This window comes from Geotrypetes seraphini, chromosome 8, assembly GCF_902459505.1.
Source record: "Geotrypetes seraphini chromosome 8, aGeoSer1.1, whole genome shotgun sequence".
Taxonomy (NCBI): Eukaryota; Metazoa; Chordata; class Amphibia; order Gymnophiona; family Dermophiidae; genus Geotrypetes; species Geotrypetes seraphini.
Window position 1 is genome coordinate 31722307 of NC_047091.1, and position 19267 is coordinate 31741573.

At 47.8% G+C, this 19267-nt stretch overlaps 1 protein-coding gene across 1 annotated transcript in view; it reads right to left on the reverse strand.

Annotated features, from left to right (window-relative positions):
- Positions 1-5906: 5906 nt before the first annotated feature.
- The window catches only part of SF3A3 (splicing factor 3a subunit 3), a 41062-nt gene continuing 27701 nt past the window's right edge, over positions 5907-19267 (reverse strand). The window contains exons 14-17 of the mRNA XM_033956108.1: positions 10982-11092; positions 9747-9837; positions 9505-9560; positions 5907-6211 (exon numbers count right to left, since the gene is read on the reverse strand). Of these exons, the coding sequence (XP_033811999.1) occupies positions 6134-6211; positions 9505-9560; positions 9747-9837; positions 10982-11092 (336 nt within the window). The 3' untranslated portion in view covers positions 5907-6133. The remainder of the gene's footprint in view (positions 6212-9504; positions 9561-9746; positions 9838-10981; positions 11093-19267) is intronic.

Genomic DNA, 19267 nt, shown 5'->3' on the forward strand with positions numbered 1-19267 from the left:
ACGGAAGGAGTAGTGATGTTCTGCAGCCAGAGATATTCTTAGTGACTCAACAGTGTCGGCAGGGGCAACCTGGAGAAAGCAGCTGTAAAAAGGGCCTATGTGGTCTCCAAAGCTCCTATGCATTCAAGATCCTCTCTGAATAATTCTTAGGATCAGCCAGTGAAGGGTTTTGAACCCATACAAAGGTTAGCTTTATAACAGATTGCTTAGCTGGAGAGGCCAAAGGAACCACTGTTTTATATGGACACCCAGGTGCCTCAGTTGCTTTTATAAAACACCAGAACGTATACTGCAGAAGTCATACATAAGAAGGACTCAGGAGATGGTTTGGTTAGACTAGAATGAGCTAGTAGTTGGAACCTAAGGACAGGACTGGAGAAACTTCTGAGGTCTATGGCTCAGGAATAACAAAGAAAAAAGACTTTTAAATTCAATGATGAAATTGTAATACAGGGCAGACTGGATGGACCGTTCAGGACTTTATCTGCCATCATTTACTAAATTAGGTACATTTACACCCATTGTCCTTCCAAAATCCTTCCACAAATAATAATAACTTTATTCTTCTATACCGCCACAATCTTGCGACTTCTAGGCGGTTTACAATCAAGAGCTGGACATTCAGCGAAACACAATATGCAGATATACATAGGAAGTACAGATAGCATAGACTTTAAGAAAGCAAGAATATAGAAATACAATTTGCTTAGCAAGAGTATAAGATGTACATTTTGGTAGGTAATGTCCGAGAGGACCTGTTTGGAATAAGCCGCATGTTTTAGAAAATAACAACGAAAAATTACAATATTATAAAGATAATAGTTTATATGTATACAGTTCCGTGAGATTCAGGTGGACTAAGGAGGGGGGGATAAAGGTAGGGGGTGGTGGGAAGAGGTAAGGGGGGTAAAAGTAGGGGTAGGGGAGACCGTTCTTGGGGAGAAAGAGGGGAAAGCGGGTCAATTGTTTAGGTATTTCAGGAACAGGTATGTTTTTAGGCTCTTCCTAAATTCCCCTTAAGTAGTGGGCGAAAGCAGTTGATCTAGGTCTTTACCCCATAGGGCTGCTTGGTGAGAGAGGTGTTCGTGGTGTTTTTTCAGTTTGCAATTCATATATGAGTATGCCCATTTTTGTGTTCTTTTATGAGTGGGGGAGGGGCAGTTATATTATAAGCGAGATTTTACCTGTATATATAGGCCTTTATAAACTTGTCTCTTTAGGACTTAGACGCTGGAACTCTGGCTGCTCTGCACTAACCCCCTAATTCTAGATATAGCATACCCAGTGCCATACTGAGGGTAGGAGGCGTCCCTCTGCGTCTTCCTCTCTGACTCCCCCCCCATGCCACACGTGCACTCTCCCTTCCCCCATACCTCTTTAAATCTTCACCAGTGCAAGCAGCTTCTCTAGCCTACAACTCATGCCGTCATTGGCTTTCCCTCTGACATCACTTCCTGGTCCCGCAACCAGGAAGTGATTTCAGAGAGGAGCCAGGCCAGATAAGTTGCTTGTGCTGGCAAATATTAAAGAGGTACCGGGGGGGAGGGGGAGAGCACAAGCATGGTGTTGGATGGGAGCGGAGAGCTGCCAGCACCCCCCCAAGATGGCGAACGGGGCAGGCCACCCCACCCCCCTTACTATGCCACTGAGCACACCCAAATTGTGCATGCAATTTAATTGCCTAATGAGCCAATTAGTGATAATTGGGTGCTATCAATAATCACCGCTAATGGACAATAATCGGAATTTATGCACGCACCTTTATAGTCGCTGTTCTATAAAGATGGGTGCATAAATTTTTCCGCATGGATCTGACAAAGGGGAGTGACCATGGGAGGAAAATGGGCAGGTCGGGGGCATTTCTAAGATTCGGTGCAGTTTTATAGAATTTGGTGAATCTGCACCAGGGTTCGGCTGGCGTAAATGAGGGCGGATCCCAGTGCTCTCCTATAAACGATGCCCGACTCTGGAGCGCCTTTTATAAATTATTGTGCGCTTGCTCATTTACTTACAGCACTTATAACCTTGTTCTTGGCGGCTTACATAAAAACGCTCATAGAGACAAGCCAGACAATAAAAACAACAAAAAAATCTTAAAACTGTGCACATTATTTGGCTTCCAAATTTGGACAAACTGCACCACTACAAGCGGCAGGAAATCCCCATGGAAGTAATCAAATAAACAAAACAAAGTGGGAAAGTCGAGATGTTCCAGTCGGGGTTTTTATTTTCAGTGACATGAAAACATTCAATAACTCAGCACTGCATGTGTTTCACTACTCAGGGTACCTGCCTCAAGAGTCTTGAAAGTTGTTCCTACCATGGCTCAAACTCAGTGAAGCCCTCTACAACAGGGTGCCAGAAAATTTCATCGCACTGGGTTATTGAGAGCCAGTCTAAATCTTCTTTATAAGAGAGGGCAACCTTTTTTTCAAAACGTACCTTTAAAACATGACCGTTTGGGTAAGAACTCCAGCTTGATAAAGTTTGACGTGTTGATGTTAATTTTGCTTGATGTACATTTGGTTTGTCTTTATAATTTGTAGTCGCGTGACAAAATTAGGACACCCCATGAAATATTCAGTTCGTTCTTAAGAAATGTTCACATATCGATGTCAAATCTTTTTATTTATCTCTGGAAAAGAAAGTGATGTAATTGCAGGTATACAACAAAACTTTTCCTTGATTTACTCAAGAAAAAAGATATCCACAAAAGTGTGTATTCTGAGGAATAAATTAGGATACCCTACACTCTAATAACTGCCTGAAATAACTGCAGTGAGACGCTTCTTGTAGCCATCTACCAGTTTCCGACATCGGTCTGAGGAACGTTTGGCCCACTCCTCAATGCAGAATTATTTCAGCTATGAGATGTTTGAGCGGTTTCTTGCATGTACAGCCCGTTTCAAATCACCCCACAGTATCTCAATGGGATTAAGATTAGGGCTTTGACTCGGCCACTCCAGGACTCTCCATTTCTTAGTTTTCAGCCAGTCCTTGGTGGATTTACTGGAATGTTTTGGGTCATTGTCGTGTTGTAGGGTTCAGTTCTGTTTCAGATTTAATTTTCTTACAGATAGTCTCATATGTCCTCCACTTGTACACTATTTTCTGGACTATGGAATGGCTAATGTCAAATTCTTTCAAGATCTACAATCTTCTTTCTGAAGGCCTCAGACAGCTCTTTTGATCTCACCATGGTGTTCATTCTCACCGCAGCAGTCATGAGCACACCAAACTAAATGTCTGAGGTTTAAGTAGGGTAAGCCTCCTTCAAAATGCTGAGTAACAATGTGTTAAACATGCACCTGATGTGATACATGTGTATGATTTGAGCCACTTTAGTGGGAGGATATGTGGGGGGGGGGGGTCCTAATTTATTCCTCAGTTAGAATAGACATTTTTGTTTCATGAGTAAATCAAGGAAAAGTTTTGTTGTTTACCTGCAATTATATCATGGGGTGTCCTAATTTTTTCACACGACTGTGTGTTCTTTTATCTGTCAGTCCAGAGCCTGTCAAGTTACCTTAATCAGTTTTAACATGAACAAAATAATTCAGAAACTTCAACAGGTTACCTTCTTCCCCAGCAACCAAACCAAAGTACAGAAACTGGTTGGAAAGCAATTTCAGACGTTAGGGCCTCAATTCTGCAAAATTCCTGAGTCAAGCAAATGGGGAAGTAAGGCTTGACAAGTAACATGCTCTTGCTTATGCAATGGGTAAGGAGTTTGGGACCAGCCTGGAGGAGGGTAGATGATATTTGTTTCTGTTTTGCATTTCATATTAAATTTATAATTCCCATTGTGAGAGCATTTGGGAAATCTGCATGAGGGAATATGCAAAAAAAAAAAAATAAATAAGAATCAGAAGGTCTGTTGGCCTTAAGCCAACCAGGGACATTATCTTGGATTCTTAATTGTGGGGAACTGAAGATAAACCCAGAGCTAGGAAAATGGCCAAACATAGAATGGGAGGGGTGAAGATTGAAGAGCATCACTATAAGCTAGAGCTAAGTGATGTTTTGTTGGTTTTAAAATGACCATAAATATAAAAACAAAACAAAAATAAATAAAATTGAATAAATAAAGTTGGACTGACGAAAAGTATAACAGCCTGGGGTATGTACCCTATAGGTGGTCTGAAGGTCCATACAAAAGTATATAGGTTATACCATAATATTTTTATGCAACTTAGATCTATTTACTAGCACTATTTGAGCCATTTCTGTTTGATATCAAAGGTACAACTAAGGCACTAGTATTGTTTGGATCAAACACAGAATAGGACAGCTAGGACCTATTTCTTTTGGTGACCCGTCAAATGCGCACAGGACATTGGCATGCCGACAATCCCACCCTGACATTTGCATGCAGGACAAATGTGCACTGCCCCATTGCGCTCTGAGGGGGAGAACCCCCCAATATACTCACGCTCTCATTGAGGGGGGGTTGGGGGGAACCCCTCCTACACTTACAACTTGCGAACTCGCTTTCCCTTTTCCGCTTTGAGGAGGGGATGCCAACGCGCTCTCAATTACACCATTGCCGCAAACCCCTCCCCAATCCACTTACAATTTCGCCCTGGAAATGGGGCAGCGCACATTTGTCCTGCACGCAAATGTCAGGGCGGGATTTCGGTGTGCCAATGTCCTATGCGCTATTGATGTCGTACCATTTCTTTTATATACATGGACCAAGGAAGTGCTAAATGACTACACCATATTACTTTCCACGAGAATCATAAAGCAGCAGCACATGCCATCCGCATCAACCGAACATCGGGAACCACAATGAGCACTTCTTCAGCTTTTTAAAAGTGCTCATTGAGAACTGCTAGGGAGGAAAACCAAAGTGCTGGTTAGTAATACAATTCAATTAAAGGTAATTAGAAACTTCCTTTCAGACCGGCACTGCCTCAGGACTTTTTTTTTTTTTTTTTTTTAATAAAAGCTTTTAACACAAGATCAGAACCCACAGGCTCTCAAAACAATAGTCTTTGCCTGTTTGTGGCAAGGCATACACCTGAGACTCCCCTAAGAAAAAAATTGGAGAGGTGGGGGGAAATGGGGAAGGGGAACTTGGCTTCCCAAGTGTGGGACCCCCAAAAGGGTCCCCCAAGCTCTGTCCAGACAACAAAAACAGGGACAATAAGGCAACTAATAAGATCCAAGAGGCCCTAGCTAACCAAAGGAAAGACTGCACAGGCTTACCACCTCCACCTGGTGGAGACTGAGAACAGACTGGTTGTAGATGGCATGCACAGCCCACTTGTTCTACTGCCAAAAGTCAATGTGTTCTGTCTCCACCTGCTGGCAGAGGAGCATAAATCCATCCAAGTTTATTGTTCATTTGATGTACCATCTATCAATAATTTATCTAGACAGTTTACAATCATTAAAAAACACGTAAGAAGAAGAAAATAATTTCCACATGCAACTATTAAAATTTGCAGTTGGAGGGGGGCGGGTGGTTACAAGACTATTAAAATCAAACTGGACTGGAAGGAAAGGACAACAGGTGGTAAAAAAAATACATTGAGATTAAAAAAAAAAAAAAATTTAATGGGGGGGGAACCAATTGGGAGTGTTTCCCTTCGAAAGAAAGGCAAAGATAGAGGTTCAGTTATTAAGTGTTGTATGCGTCCTTAAATAGAAAAGTTTCAATTTTTGACCGGAATCATTTTGGGGATGACTCCTCTTTGATGTGGAGGGGAAGGGCATTCTAGAGTGAGGGTGCCATAACAGAGAAAATGGATTTTCTGATGGAAGGGACTACTAGTAAGTCTGTGCCAGCCTGGAGGGACAATAAAGACCAGCAGCTTTCTGCATTCTGATAGAAAAAGTTTCTCTAAACTCAACATAGGATCAACTGGCCAAAAAAAAAAAAAAGTTCAAAAAAACCGGTGTAAGGTTTTGACTTTTTAATACAAAAAGTATCTTTGCAACATAATGGTCAGCATTCACAGAAAGCAGATGCTGGGCCAACACTGAACATGGCATTTCCAGTGCAACCCTCACTTTGTTTCTAAAGAGCGGCTAAGAAATAAACCCACAGGACACCTGAACGACCCAAAGAAAAAAAGAACTATTTAGAGATGCCATTGGTCTAAAAATATTTGCTCCTTCTTCCACTTCACAGCAGCCCCTGTCGCTTCAGATCCTCGTATGTTTTTTTGTTGACAACGTTTCCACTGGAGTCTTCGTACTCCTCCTAAAATTAAATGCAAAAATTACATTTCGTGAAAATGGATTAGAGAGTCCCTTTGCAAATGCCAAGTGTAACACAGAATTTTGAGAAAACTGGTACAATGATTGTGATGAGTATTGGAGAACAGAGGGAACTAATGAACTAATGGCAGGAAGATAGCAATGGGTAAAGGAAAAGGATGTTTATTTGTTCCTGTCCCCGCAGTAAACCACGGGAAACCATCCTCTTATAATTCTTTAAGGAGAGGGTAAGAATCAGAGTCTGAATGGGCCCAGCCACTGACCCTCAAGCTTTGCATCGAAGAATACTGGTGCAGAAGGATTGAGGTTGACATAGACACTAAAGAATGACACGGGATGTTTTCCTGCGGTTATCTGCGGGGGCGGGGATAAATTCTGTCCCGTGTCATTCTCTATATGACTTCACATCATTCTCTTCTTGGTTGGGCTGAGAGCTTTTCAGCAGCCCCTAATATTGTGATATCATAATGCCTCATTCCACCAATGCCTAGGAGTCAAACTCATCAGTGATGTCACAATGGCTTGATTGTCCCTATACTTGACTTACATAAGAATTGCCATAGAGAATATCATGGGGACTGTTGTCCCCAAGGTTAACCACGGGAAACCATCCTCGTCTCATTCTTTAAGGAGACAGGGAAGACTCAGAGTATGAATGGACACAGTCACTGACCCTCAAAGCCATGCACTGAAAAATACTGGTGTATTTGAGACAGACACTAAAGAAGGACATGGGATGGTTTCCAGCCACTGACCCTCAAGTCTTGCGTTGAAGAATGCAGATGTAGAAGGACTGAGGTTCAGCTAGACCAGGGGTGCCCACACTTTTTGGGCTTGCGAGCTACATTTAAAATGACCAAGTCAAAATGATCTACCAACAATAAAAATGCTAAACATATATATATTTTTATATATATATATATATATATATATACACACCGAGTGTACTTTGTATTTATGTTCAAATATTTTTTTATTATACAGCCCCCCTCCCCCGAAGGCCTGACCCCCCCTGAAGGTCTGCACATTCCCCCTCAAAGGTTGACTCCCCCCCTGAAGGCCTGCACTACCCCTTGAAGGACTGCATTCCCCCCCCCCCCGAAGGCCTACCCTCCCCACATCCATTTCCCGAAGGCCTACCCTCCCCACATCCATTTACCTAATTCCAGCAGGGAGCAGTCTGCAGAGAGGATCGCTGGTACTTTATCGATCCTTGCAGGTTGCCATAGGCCTCAAGAGCTGTCTTCCCTCTGCCCCAAGCCTGTCTCTGACTTAGAGGAGGGGCAGGACCACGGCAGAGGGAAGACAGCTCCTGAGGCCTATGGCAACCTGTAAGAATTGCTAAAGTACCACCTGCCACCGGCCGTCTCCCATTCGTCCCCTTTGGAGATCCCCACAGGAATAAGGAAGTTAAATTAATAGAATACTTAGGCACAGAAAAACAAAGAAATACTTCCAAGAACTGCCCCATAAGAACTGCCTGTCACAATGCTCATTAATGGAACTGAACAAAAGACAAGTACAATGGATTTAGAAGGGGGACGATCCGCCCGGGTGCACGGCTTGGAGGGGTGCACAGCCGGCCAGGTCCGGGTCATCCTGCCTTTCTTTTCCCCCGGTCCGCACTCGAGGCTTGCGCCTGCCTGGTCCCGCGCTGACGCTCGAATGGTGCCGTCAACACCCGCGAGTCTCACGATAACCAACAGCACCATTTGGGCGGCGGGTGCGAGCCCCGTGCGCAGACCGGTGGAAAGGAAGGGCAGGATGACCCGGACCTGGCCGGCTGTGCACCCCTCCAAGCCATGCACCCGGGCGGATCGTCCCCCTTCTAAATCCATTGTACTTGTCTTTTATTCAGTTCCATTAATGAGCATTGTGACAGGCAGTTCTTATGGGGCAGTTCTTGGAAGTATTTCTTTGTTTTTCTGTGCCTAAGTATTCTATTAATTTAACTTCCTTATTCCTGTGGGGATCTCCAAAGGGGACGAATGGGTGACGGCTGTGCATCCCTCCAAGCCGTGCACCCGGGGCGGGGGCCGACTGCCCCACCTCGGTACGCCACTGATTGGGAGGCCGATTTTGGGGTTTTTAAAATTGTATATTGGGCAACATTAGGCCTCGCTCTTACCTCAATCATTACAGGCGCTTCTATTTCTTGTGATGCGCTGAGCTCCGTCCCCCACCGACCTTCACCCCGCCCTTCCAGCACTCTGATTGGCCAGCGTTCTTTAAGAGGCGGGCCAGTCAGGAGGGGGAAAAAAGAGAAGGGAAGAAGGGAACCTGCTGTGCGATCGACTGGGGTCGCCTGAGCGAACGACCTGTCGATCGCGATCGACGCGTTGGGCACCCCTGAGCTAGACACTAAAGGACACGGGATGGTTTCCCATAGTTATCTACTGGGATGCGGACAAATTCTGTCCCCGTGCCATTCTCTAATGGGAAGAAGCAAGATTCACTTTTAGAACAGGGAGCTGAGCAGTTTCACCTGGACAGACACTAAAGCTGTGAAGAAGTGAAACTGGAGGATCTGAAGGCAGGGACCTGATCAGGGGATGCCTAAGGCAGTCTTGGCCAGGTTTACTGGATCCTTTACTCTTAACCCACTACAGGCTGAGGGGTAAGGCAACAAAGAGACACAGTTGAATTTATCATCCAAGGGTAGTCCAAAAGGGCTGAAGGAGGAGCCTGATGATTGCTCCAATGACCATGATGATAAAAAATAAAACCAGAAGTTTACGATGAAAATTTCTAAACTTAAAAAAAAATAGAATGATAGATTTCACTTACAAGAGCATCTTCCCACAAAGAGCTCCTTCCTTTCAAAAAGAGATTCATGTTTCATCCCTTAAATGGGCAAGTTATTTTAAAAAAACATGTTACAATTCCTCATGCTGGTTTTCTTTTTTTTCTAATTTTGGGAGAATGTTTGAGAGCAAAGAAATGCAATAACTTACATAGCTCCAGTATAGAACTAAACCAAAAGCAGAAGCTAGCAAGAGCTAACAAGCCAGTAACCAAAACAGCAAATGACTCAGACACCAATACAGCACAAAATCTCCCATTTTTATCGAGTTTTGCATCTAGTTCTTTGAAATCACTTGTCAGACATTCTTCTACCGATAAGAGGTTTCTTTGCCCCCATGTGTCCTTTGGAAAACTGTGTTGTTCTAGGAGACTTTTGTAAGTTCCAAGTTTCTGACTGCTAACACGCTTTATTATGCTCAATTAAAATGAAACAACAGGGCACCAACCATTTCACTGTAACACTGCTCTCACCTCAGTGTCGGGCTGCCACCTCTCGGACGCCTTTTGCTGTTTCAGTTTCCCCCATACTGCAAAATAAACCCATATATTAACCGACTTTACTCTGAAAAGAAGATACATAAGAATGAATTACAGGAAATGCCTCAGGAAACCACATGACCTGCTGTTATTTCCTTGCATACCATCTCACGGCCCAATTGCAAACAGCATCTGACCTTGGTCTGAATTTAAAACAAGACAGAAACATTACTCACGTGAAACCGCATCTTCAATTTGAGTAACATTAGCAAAGTGAGCTGTGTTAGGAATGCCAAGACACCTCATTCCGTGAGCGTGACGCCACTCCTAGATGGGAAACACAAGCTTTGCATTAAAGAGCTGGTGGGGATACATGATGGAGCAGGACTCCCCTCTTCCATCTACCACCATCCCCAGCTACTCAGTGTACAGTTTTCTGTGTAGTGTAGAGGTCTGCACGGGAACGGGAATTGCGGGAATCCCGGGGGTCCCACGGGGATTCCCCCTAACCCAAGGGACTCCCACGGGGACCCCCCTCTAGCCAACGGAACTCCCACGGGGATGGAAGGCTTTAGAAGCAGAGTTCGTCCATATAATATAATGGACACGTCAGCCTTAGTAAAAGAGGGGGTTTATAAGTTAATTACCTGAACAGAAAACAAAAAAAGGGTTCCACCAAAGAGATTCAACAAGGAAAACAGCAGCGCAAACACAAAAGAAACTGTGGAATTGATGATCCTGTCAGAAGTAATTGCTGCTTTTTATGGGAACGGGCGGAGATGGAGGTAATTCCTTGCGGGGATGGGTGGGGACGGAGAGGATCCTGATGGGGATGGAGAGGATCCTGGCGGCAATGGGCGGGGACGGAGAGGATCCTGGCGGGGACGGGTGGGAATGGAGAGGATCCTGGCGGGAACGGGTGGGGATGGAGAGGATCCTGGCGGGGACGGGTGGGGATGGAGAGGATCCTGGCGGGGACAGGTGGGATTTCTGTCCCCGCGCAACTCTTTAGTGTAGTGCTGCTTGTCTCACTTTCAAGGCCACAATGCAGCTGGGTTTTCAGGATTTTCCCAATGAATATGCATGACATCTATATGCATACAGTGGAGACAGTGCATGCAAACAGATCTCATGCATGTTCATTGGGGAAATCCTGAAAGCCCAAATCAGTTGCCGCCCTCAAGGACTGAGGTTACCCACCCCCAATCTAGGCTGTAACTTGATGCTGGTGTTATCGCTTTTGCACTGAACACAGAACATTTTTTTTCAAGTGGATCTAAAATCCATCCCACACATACATAAATGCATCAAATTCTGTGTATGGAATCAGAATTTAGTGCACCTCCCGTTAAAATGAGTGGAAAGAAAATTACCCCTCTCTCGACCTGTGTTCGCTTTGCTCACTTTGTCTATTCATCTGCAGTTCACCAGCCCTTATTTCCAGCATGTGAACTTACGGAACGCTTCTTACCGCAAAGTGCCGCTGGAACGCTTTAGGTCCACGGTAGGTGTAATTCCCGCAGATCTCACAGTTGTAGTTGATGTTTAAGCCATGCAATTTATATAACCAGTAAGGAATAGGCTAAAAGAAACCCAGAGAGCATCAGCTGTGACATTCAAGTTTCATATAACTCATATGCAGATATATGCACAGTAATCATTTTCGCAGGAGTATCAACTACTGAATCTTGAATCAGAAATTTAAAAACAAAGCGCAGCAGAACTTTCAACTCAAGCCACGAGGTGATCCCTAGCAGAATGTTCAAATCCTTAAACTAAAGACGTAGACGTCAGTGAGGTTGTACTGCCTATGCTTGGAGCTTCTATTATTTGATTACAGAGCATTCTTCTACCGGTGCTCTGAAATGTTTTACTAAGACATGAGAAAACAGAAAACATTCAGCTAGTTTGGTGACAGTGGAAGAACCTGGGTTCAATTCCCAACTCTGATTTTCAGGTCAGCTGAGGCTCTGGTAGGGGGAATTGCCATACTGGGACAGACCGAAGGTCCATCAAGCCTAGTCTCCTGTTTCCAACAGTGGCCAACCCAGGTCCCAAGTACGTAGCTAGATCTCAAGTAGTAAAATAGATTTTATGCTGCTTATCCTAGGAATATGCAGTGGATTTTCCCAAGTCATTTAATAATGGCTTATGGACTTCTCTTTTAGGAAATCTTTTTTAAACCCCGCTAAGCTAACTGATTCCACCACATTCTCTGGCAACAAATTCCAGAGTTTAATTACACATTATGTGAAGAAATATTTTCTCCGGTTTGTTTTAAATCTACTACTAAGTAGCTTCATCGCATGCCCCCTAGCCCTAGCATTTTTGGAGAGTGAACAAGCGATTCACATCTACCCTTTCCACTCCACTCATTATGTTATAGACCTCTTATCACCTGAGCCCTCTCTTCACCAAGCTGATGAGCCCTAGCCGCTTTAGTCTTTCCTCTTAGGGAAGTCGATCCATCCCTTTTATAATTTTTGTCGCCCTTCTCTGTATCTTTTCTAATTCCGCTATATCTTTTTTGAGATATGGTGACCAGAACTGCACACAGTATTCAAGGTGCGATCATACCATAGAGCGATACAAGCAATTTTCAACTTTGTTTTCCATTCCTTTCCTGATAATTCCTAACATTCAATTTGCTTTCTTAGCAGCCGCCACACATTGAGCTGAGGGTTTCAACGTATCCTCAACAATGACACTTGAATCCTTTTCCTGGGCAGTGGTTATTGGTCAAAGGCGACAGCTAGTGGCCAGATTTCGGTCCCCATGATTGCAGGTTGTAGCAAAAGTCCTTGGCTGAGGGCTACACATGCGTGGTCTGTGGGAGCACATGTAAAATAAAAAGGAAAATTCTCATAGTGCAATTTCCCACAGGTGGAAACCCAAAAGAAAGAACCCGACAGGTCAAAAAAGAATCTTCAAAGGGGTTGAGACTGAGAACTTGACTGAACATGAAGTTTACACAGTAGTTCGAAAGTGTTTTTACACATTATGGAAACTGGGAAGTATTAGATCTTATTTTGACTTGATCTCTTTTACACCATTGGTTCAGTCTTTAATTCTAAGCACTCTGGACTATGTAACATTGATTACCTTGAAATACCAAAAAAACCTATACAGACTGCGTATTATTCAAAATGGAGAAATTAGGTTCTTACCTGCTAATTTACTTTCTTTTAGCTTCTCCAGACCAGTAGAGGTTAACTTTACGATTGGGTATATATCTAATCATGACCAGCAGGTGGAGACTGAAAACAAAACTTTGGGACAGTATATCCTAGCCCCTCCTCTCTATTTCCCTCAGTCTGCCGAATAGCCAAGCAGAACCAAGAACTGGAAAAACAACAGAGAGAAAAAACAATACTCCGAAAGGAGTAACAAATAACATACCCAAAAATGCTGTTGGAAAATGCAGAGGAGAAATTCCCGAAGGAAGAAGGTCCCCACAGCTCGCCAGCTAAGCCAGCCGAGCCACAGCCGCTGTTCTTCAATTCTCCCCGGCCCTAGAAAAATACTAGAACCCGCAGCAAAAACCAAAAACTGCCCGCGCAACAGCCCCAACAACAACAACAACAGACAGGGTGGGGACCTCTACTGGTCTGGAGAAGCTAAAAGAAAGTAAATTAGCAGGTAAGAACCTAATTTCTCCTTCTTTAGCACTCTCCAGACCAGTAGAGGTTAACTTTACGATTGGGACGTACCAAAGCAGTCCCTCTCACGGGCGGGACCCCCGAAGGGCCGATACCAGAACACGCTCACCGAACACCGCGTCCCGACGCGCCTGAACATCTACCCGATAATGCCGAACAAATGAATGCAAGGAGGACCAAACCGCAGCCTTACAAATATCCACCGGAGGCACGAGCGACGACTCAGCCCAAGAAGCCGCCTGACCCCTAGTGGAATGAGCCTTGAGAAACTCCGGAACCGGCTTCTGACTCAGAAGATAAGCGGAAGCAATCATCTCCTTGATCCAGCGCGCAATAGTAGCCTTAGAAGCGCCAGCCCCCCGACGAGGCCCTGCCAGAAGCACAAAGAGATGATCGGAGCTCCGAAAATCCCGGGTCCGCTGCACATAAGCATGGAGGACCCGACCGACATCCAACTTGCGCAGCTGACGTTGCTCAGAAGAACCCTCCCGACTACCCAAGACCGGGAGGACCACCGATTGATTGACATGAAAAGGAGAAACTACCTTCGGCAGAAAGGAAGGAACAGGCCGCAAAACAACCCGCTCCTTCGAAAACTCCAGGAAGGGAGCCCTACAAGAGAAAGCCTGTAGCTCCGACACCCGTCTAGCGGAAGTAATGGCCACCAAAAAGACCGACTTCAGCGTAAGGTCTTTTAACGAACAGCCATCCAACGGCTCGAAAGGAGGGCGCACTAGAACAGAGAGAACCAGATTGAGATCCCAAGAGGGAATCGAGGGCCTTATGGGAGGCCTGAGCAACTTGGCCGCCCTAAGAAAGCGAATCACATCAGGAATGGCTGACAAACGCTGACCTGTCACCAGCCCCCGAAAAGCCGACAGGGCCGCCAGATGAACCCGAAGAGAAGACCAGGCCAGGCCCCTATCCAGGCCATCCTGCAAAAACTCTAGAATGTTAGGCAGAGAAGCGCGAAAGGAGACCACTCCCCGCGCTCGGCACCATTCCTCAAAAAGACGCCAAACCCGTACATAAGCCCGAGAGGTAGAAAGCCTCCGGGACCCCAAAAGTGTAGAGATCACCTTGTCGGAATATCCCTTCTTACTCAGGCGGCCCCTTTCAAGAGCCAAGCCGTAAGACAAAAGGGAGACGGGTCGAACATGGGAATGGGACCCTGCGTCAGAAGATCGCACCCGAGAGGCAGAGGAAGAGGATCCGCCACCAGATGCCTCACCAGATCCGCATACCACGGACGACGAGGCCAATCCGGAGCCACCAAAACCACCAGCCCCGGATGGCGAACAACGCGAAGCAGTACTCTGCCCACTAATGGCCAAGGAGGGAACACATACAACAGCCCCTCCGTTGGCCACGGTTGGACCAGAGCATCCAGACCCTCGGCCAGACCGTCCCTGCGACGACTGAAGAAGCGGGGTACTTTGGCGTTGCCACTTGTAGCCATCAGATCCATCAGGGGCTGCCCCCAAGCACGCACTAGCAACTGAAACGCCTCGGCGCCGAGACACCACTCTCCCGGATCCAAGAAGTGACGACTGAGGAAGTCCGCCTGAACGTTTTCTACCCCGGCAATGTGAGAGGCCGAGAGGTCCAGAAGATGCGACTCCGCCCAAACCATGAGCCGAGCCGCCTCCTGCGCCACCAGAGTGCTCTTGGTGCCCCCCTGACGATTGACATAAGCCACCGCCGTGGCATTGTCCGACAGGACTCTGACCGACTTGCCCAACAAAAGGGAGTGGAAAGCCAACAGCGCCAGCCGGACCGCCCTGGTCTCCAACACGTTGATCGACCAGGAGGCCTCCTCCGTGGACCAGGTTCCCTGAGCTGAGTGACCCAGGCACTGGGCCCCCCAACCCAGGAGACTCGCATCCGTAAGGAGCACCGTCCACAGCGGAAGATCCAGACCCACCCCCTGAACTAGGTGAGGGGTCCGGAGCCACCAACGCAGACTGCAGCGCGCCAAGCCTCGCAGGGGAACCGGGACATCCATCCCGTGCCTCTGGGGAGACCACCTCCGGAGCAGAGCATACTGGAGAGGACGCATGTGGGCCCGCGCCCACCTCACCACGTCCAGGGACGCCGCCATCGACCCCAGGACCTGGAGGAAATCTCGCGCCCGAGGACACCGGGACGCCAAAAGCAGGCGAATCTGAGACTGCAATTTGCTCACCCGGGCCTCTGGGAGGAAGACCTTCCCCAAGGAGGTGTCGAACAGCACCCCGAGGTACTCCAGACGCTGAGCCGGAACCAACCGACTCTTGGAAAGGTTGACCACCCAGCCCAGCGACCGGAGAAACTCCACCACCCGAGCCGTAACCCGGGAGCTTTCCTGCAACGACTTGGCCCGAATTAACCAGTCGTCCAGGTAGGGGTGTACCAGGATGCCCTCCGCCCGCAAGGCTGCCGCGACGACCACCATCACCTTGGTGAACGTCCGGGGAGCCGTGGCCAGCCCAAAGGGAAGCGCACAGAACTGATAGTGCCGACCCAAGATCGCAAAGCGCAGGAAACGCTGATGAGAGGCCCGAATAGGAACATGCAAGTAGGCCTCCGTCAGATCGAGAGAAGTGAGAAACTCCCCCGGCTGAACCGCCAGAATGACCGACCGCAGCGTTTCCATACGGAAAGAGGGAACCTTGAGAGCCCTGTTGACCCCTTTCAAATCGAGGATGGGCCGAAAAGTCCCCTCCTTCTTGGGCACCACAAAGTAAATGGAGTACCTGCCCGTGCCCCACTCCGGGGGGGGCACCGGAACTACTGCCCTGAGATCTAGCAAGCGCTGAAGGGTCTGGCGAAACGCCAGCGTCTTCCCAGGAGTCTGACATGGAGAAGCGAGGAAAAAATCCGGCAGAGAGCGGGCGAACTCCAGGGCATAACCGTCCCGCACCACCTCCAGGACCCACTGATCGGACGTGATCTCGGCCCATTTGGGAAAAAAGTCACGCAGCCGGGCCCCCACCGGAACCAAGGGGGGCGCCGGCAAGGCGTCATTGTGCAGGACGGGAAGCGGGGGAACCGGCGGAGGGATTCCCTGCCCCCCGACGGGCCCCCCGAAAGGGCTGCATGCGCTGGAAGAACCGACCCCGGGAAAACCCCGGAGACTGGAAAGAAGCAGCCCCACGCCCAGGGCGATACTTGCGAAATTCCCGCAAACGCCCCCGGGCCGCACCACCCCGAGACGTCGGGCGGGCACGGTCCTCCGGCAAACGGGGAACTTTCGAGTCCGACAGAGTCTGAATCAACTTATCCAAGTCCTCTCCAAATAAAAACGACCCCCGAAAGGGAAATTTAGTAAGCTTAGCTTTGGACGCAGCATCCGCCGCCCAAGCGCGCAGCCACAACACACGCCTTGCGGCCACGCCAAAAGCCATGGACTTAGCCGAGATCCGCACCAAGTCATACAGAGCATCCGAGAGGAATGAGGCAGCCATCTCAATCTTCGCTACCTCCTGATCCACCAGAGACCAGTCGTCAGACTCTCGATCCAAGACCCGCTCCGCCCACCGAAACACGGCGCGAGCGACCAGTCCCCCACAAATAGCCGCCTGGACCCCAAAGGCAGAGACTTGAAAATTTTGCTTAAGGATGGTCTCCAATTTGCGCTCCTCAGAGTCCCGCAAGGCAGAACCGCCCTCAACAGGCACGGTATGCCGCTTGGAAATAGCCGAGACCACCGCATCCACGACTGGCGAAGCTAACGTAGCCCGATCCCCTTCAGGAATGGGATACAGGCGAGCCATGCTGCGCGCCAGCCGAAACGGCGTCTCCGGCGTTTTCCACTGCTCAAGAATAATATCCCGAATATCCTGATGCATAGGAAAAGAGCGGGAAACGGAACGGATCCCTCGTAACAGAGGGTCCCCCACACGCGGAGTCTCCGGCGGCGCGTCCTCAAAACGCAAAGCCGAAGAAACCTGTTGAATAAGGTCAGGCAGCTCATCTCTCTGAAAAAGGCGCACCACGGACGCCTCGTCACTGGAGAACGGGAAACCCGACAACCCGCCGCCAGCTTCCGTCCCCTCCAGAGGGTCCTGGAATTCCTCAGAAGGGTCCAGGTCCTCCTCCAGACCGACACGTTCCTCCGACCACAAATCCTCGTCCCACGACACCCGCGGACGCTTGGACAAGAGAGGCGGCGGAGGGGACGTCACGTCAGACGAGAGAGGCAAAGCCGCAGGGAGCGCGGAAGAAACCCCACCCCCCGAGACCCCCTGGGCGCAACCGGGACCCCCAGCCGCCTGAAAATAGGCTTTGCATAATGAAAAGAAAAAATCAGGGGAAAAACCCCCCGAGGGTCCCAAGGGACTCCCTGCCACAGCAGGGGACCCAGCAGAAACCTGCCCCTGCTTAGCCAAAACAGGGGGAAGGTCACCTGAGGTGGAAGACAAAATGGAGGGGCCAGACAGAGAAGATGGCGTCTTTCCCGCCAAAACAGCTCCCTCCATAGCCTGCAGCGGCTGAGAGACCTGAATAGTCTCAGCCGCTAAAACAGGCAAGCCGGCATCAGCTGTCAAAATATCAGCTGAGAGGGAATCCTCTAAAACCCGACCGTCGGCGGCTCGGGGAATCCCTCCGTGGGCGGACGGAGAAGACCGGGCTTCTCCACCGTTCCCTGCCGACTCGCGAGGCACCATCGGCGGGGAGCTCTGGGCGCCTGCAGCCGCTGCCGACGGAGCTCCTCCACCGCACCGGCCTGAACACCGCTTGCACAGGCCGGCCGCGAGTGCCTCGCGTCTGGAGCACAATGAGCACTTTTTCCCTTTAGAAGTGCTCATTGCTCCATACGCGACCTAGCTGTAAAAAAGTGCCGGTTAGTTGAAAAAAAAACAGTAAAATACAGTTTTCTTAAAGGGATACAACCCTCCAGACCAGCACTACCTCAGGATTTTTTTTTTTTTTTTTTTACAGAACAGACTCCACAGGCTCTCGAAGCAATATGCCTTGCTTGATTTAGGGGGCAAGGCTTACTGCTGAGGCTCCTCTAAAAAAATATGGGGAGGTGGAGGAAGTGGGGGGAGGGACCCCGCTCGTGACCCGCCGGGTTTGACACCCCCGAGGTCGGACGAACCCCCAAACAGAGTCCGTCCAAGCTCCGTCCGGCTAAAAACAGGGACAATAAACCCCTAAACAAATTCCAACAGCCCTACCAAGGGAGATGGGTACAGATCACTCAACACCTGCTGGAGACTGAAAGAAGACTGAGGGAAATAGAGAGGAGGGGCTAGGATATACTGTCCCAAAGTTTTGTTTTCAGTCTCCACCTGCTGGTCATGATTAGATATATACCCAATCGTAAAGTTAACCTCTACTGGTCTGGAGAGTGCTAAAGAAACAGCTATTTGCCGGATTTTTAAATTGAAGAAATCAGACCATATAACAGCTTCTCTTAGGTTACATTGGCTTCCTGTAGAGGCCAGAGTGGTCTTTAAATTTGAATGCATTTGTTACAAAGTACTGTATGGTCTCACTGTTAACTATTTTGTTGACCATTTTGCATTAGCTAATTCAGGATGCTCTGCGCTCTTTATGCATTGTTTACATATCTGACAAGGGCTGAACACATAAAAGATATTTTCAGGGCTTTTCTCATACCAAGCGGCAATTAGGGATAAAGATTAAGCGTCCAATTCTTGATTCTTTTAGGAAATCTTTGAAAATGTACTTATTTGCGTTCAATTCTGGTCTCCTTATCTCAAGAAAGATAAAGTGGCGCTAGAAATGGTTCAAAGAAGAGTGACCAAGATGATAAAGGGGGATGGAACTCTTCTCGTATGAAGTTAGGGCTCTTCAGCTTGGAAAAGAGATGGCTGAGGGGAGATAGGATTGAAGTCTACAAAATCCTGAGTGGAGTAGAATGGGTGCAAGTGGATCGATTTTTCACTCCGTCAAAAATTACAAAGACTAGGGGACACTCGAAGTTACAGGGAAATACTTTTAAAACCAATAGAAGGAAATTATTTTTCACTCAGAGAATAGTTAAGCTCTGGAACGCGTTGCCAGAGGTTGTAGTAAGAACGGATAGCGTAGCTGGTTTTAAGAAAGGTTTGGACAAGTTCCTGGAGGAAAGGTCCATAGCCTGTTAT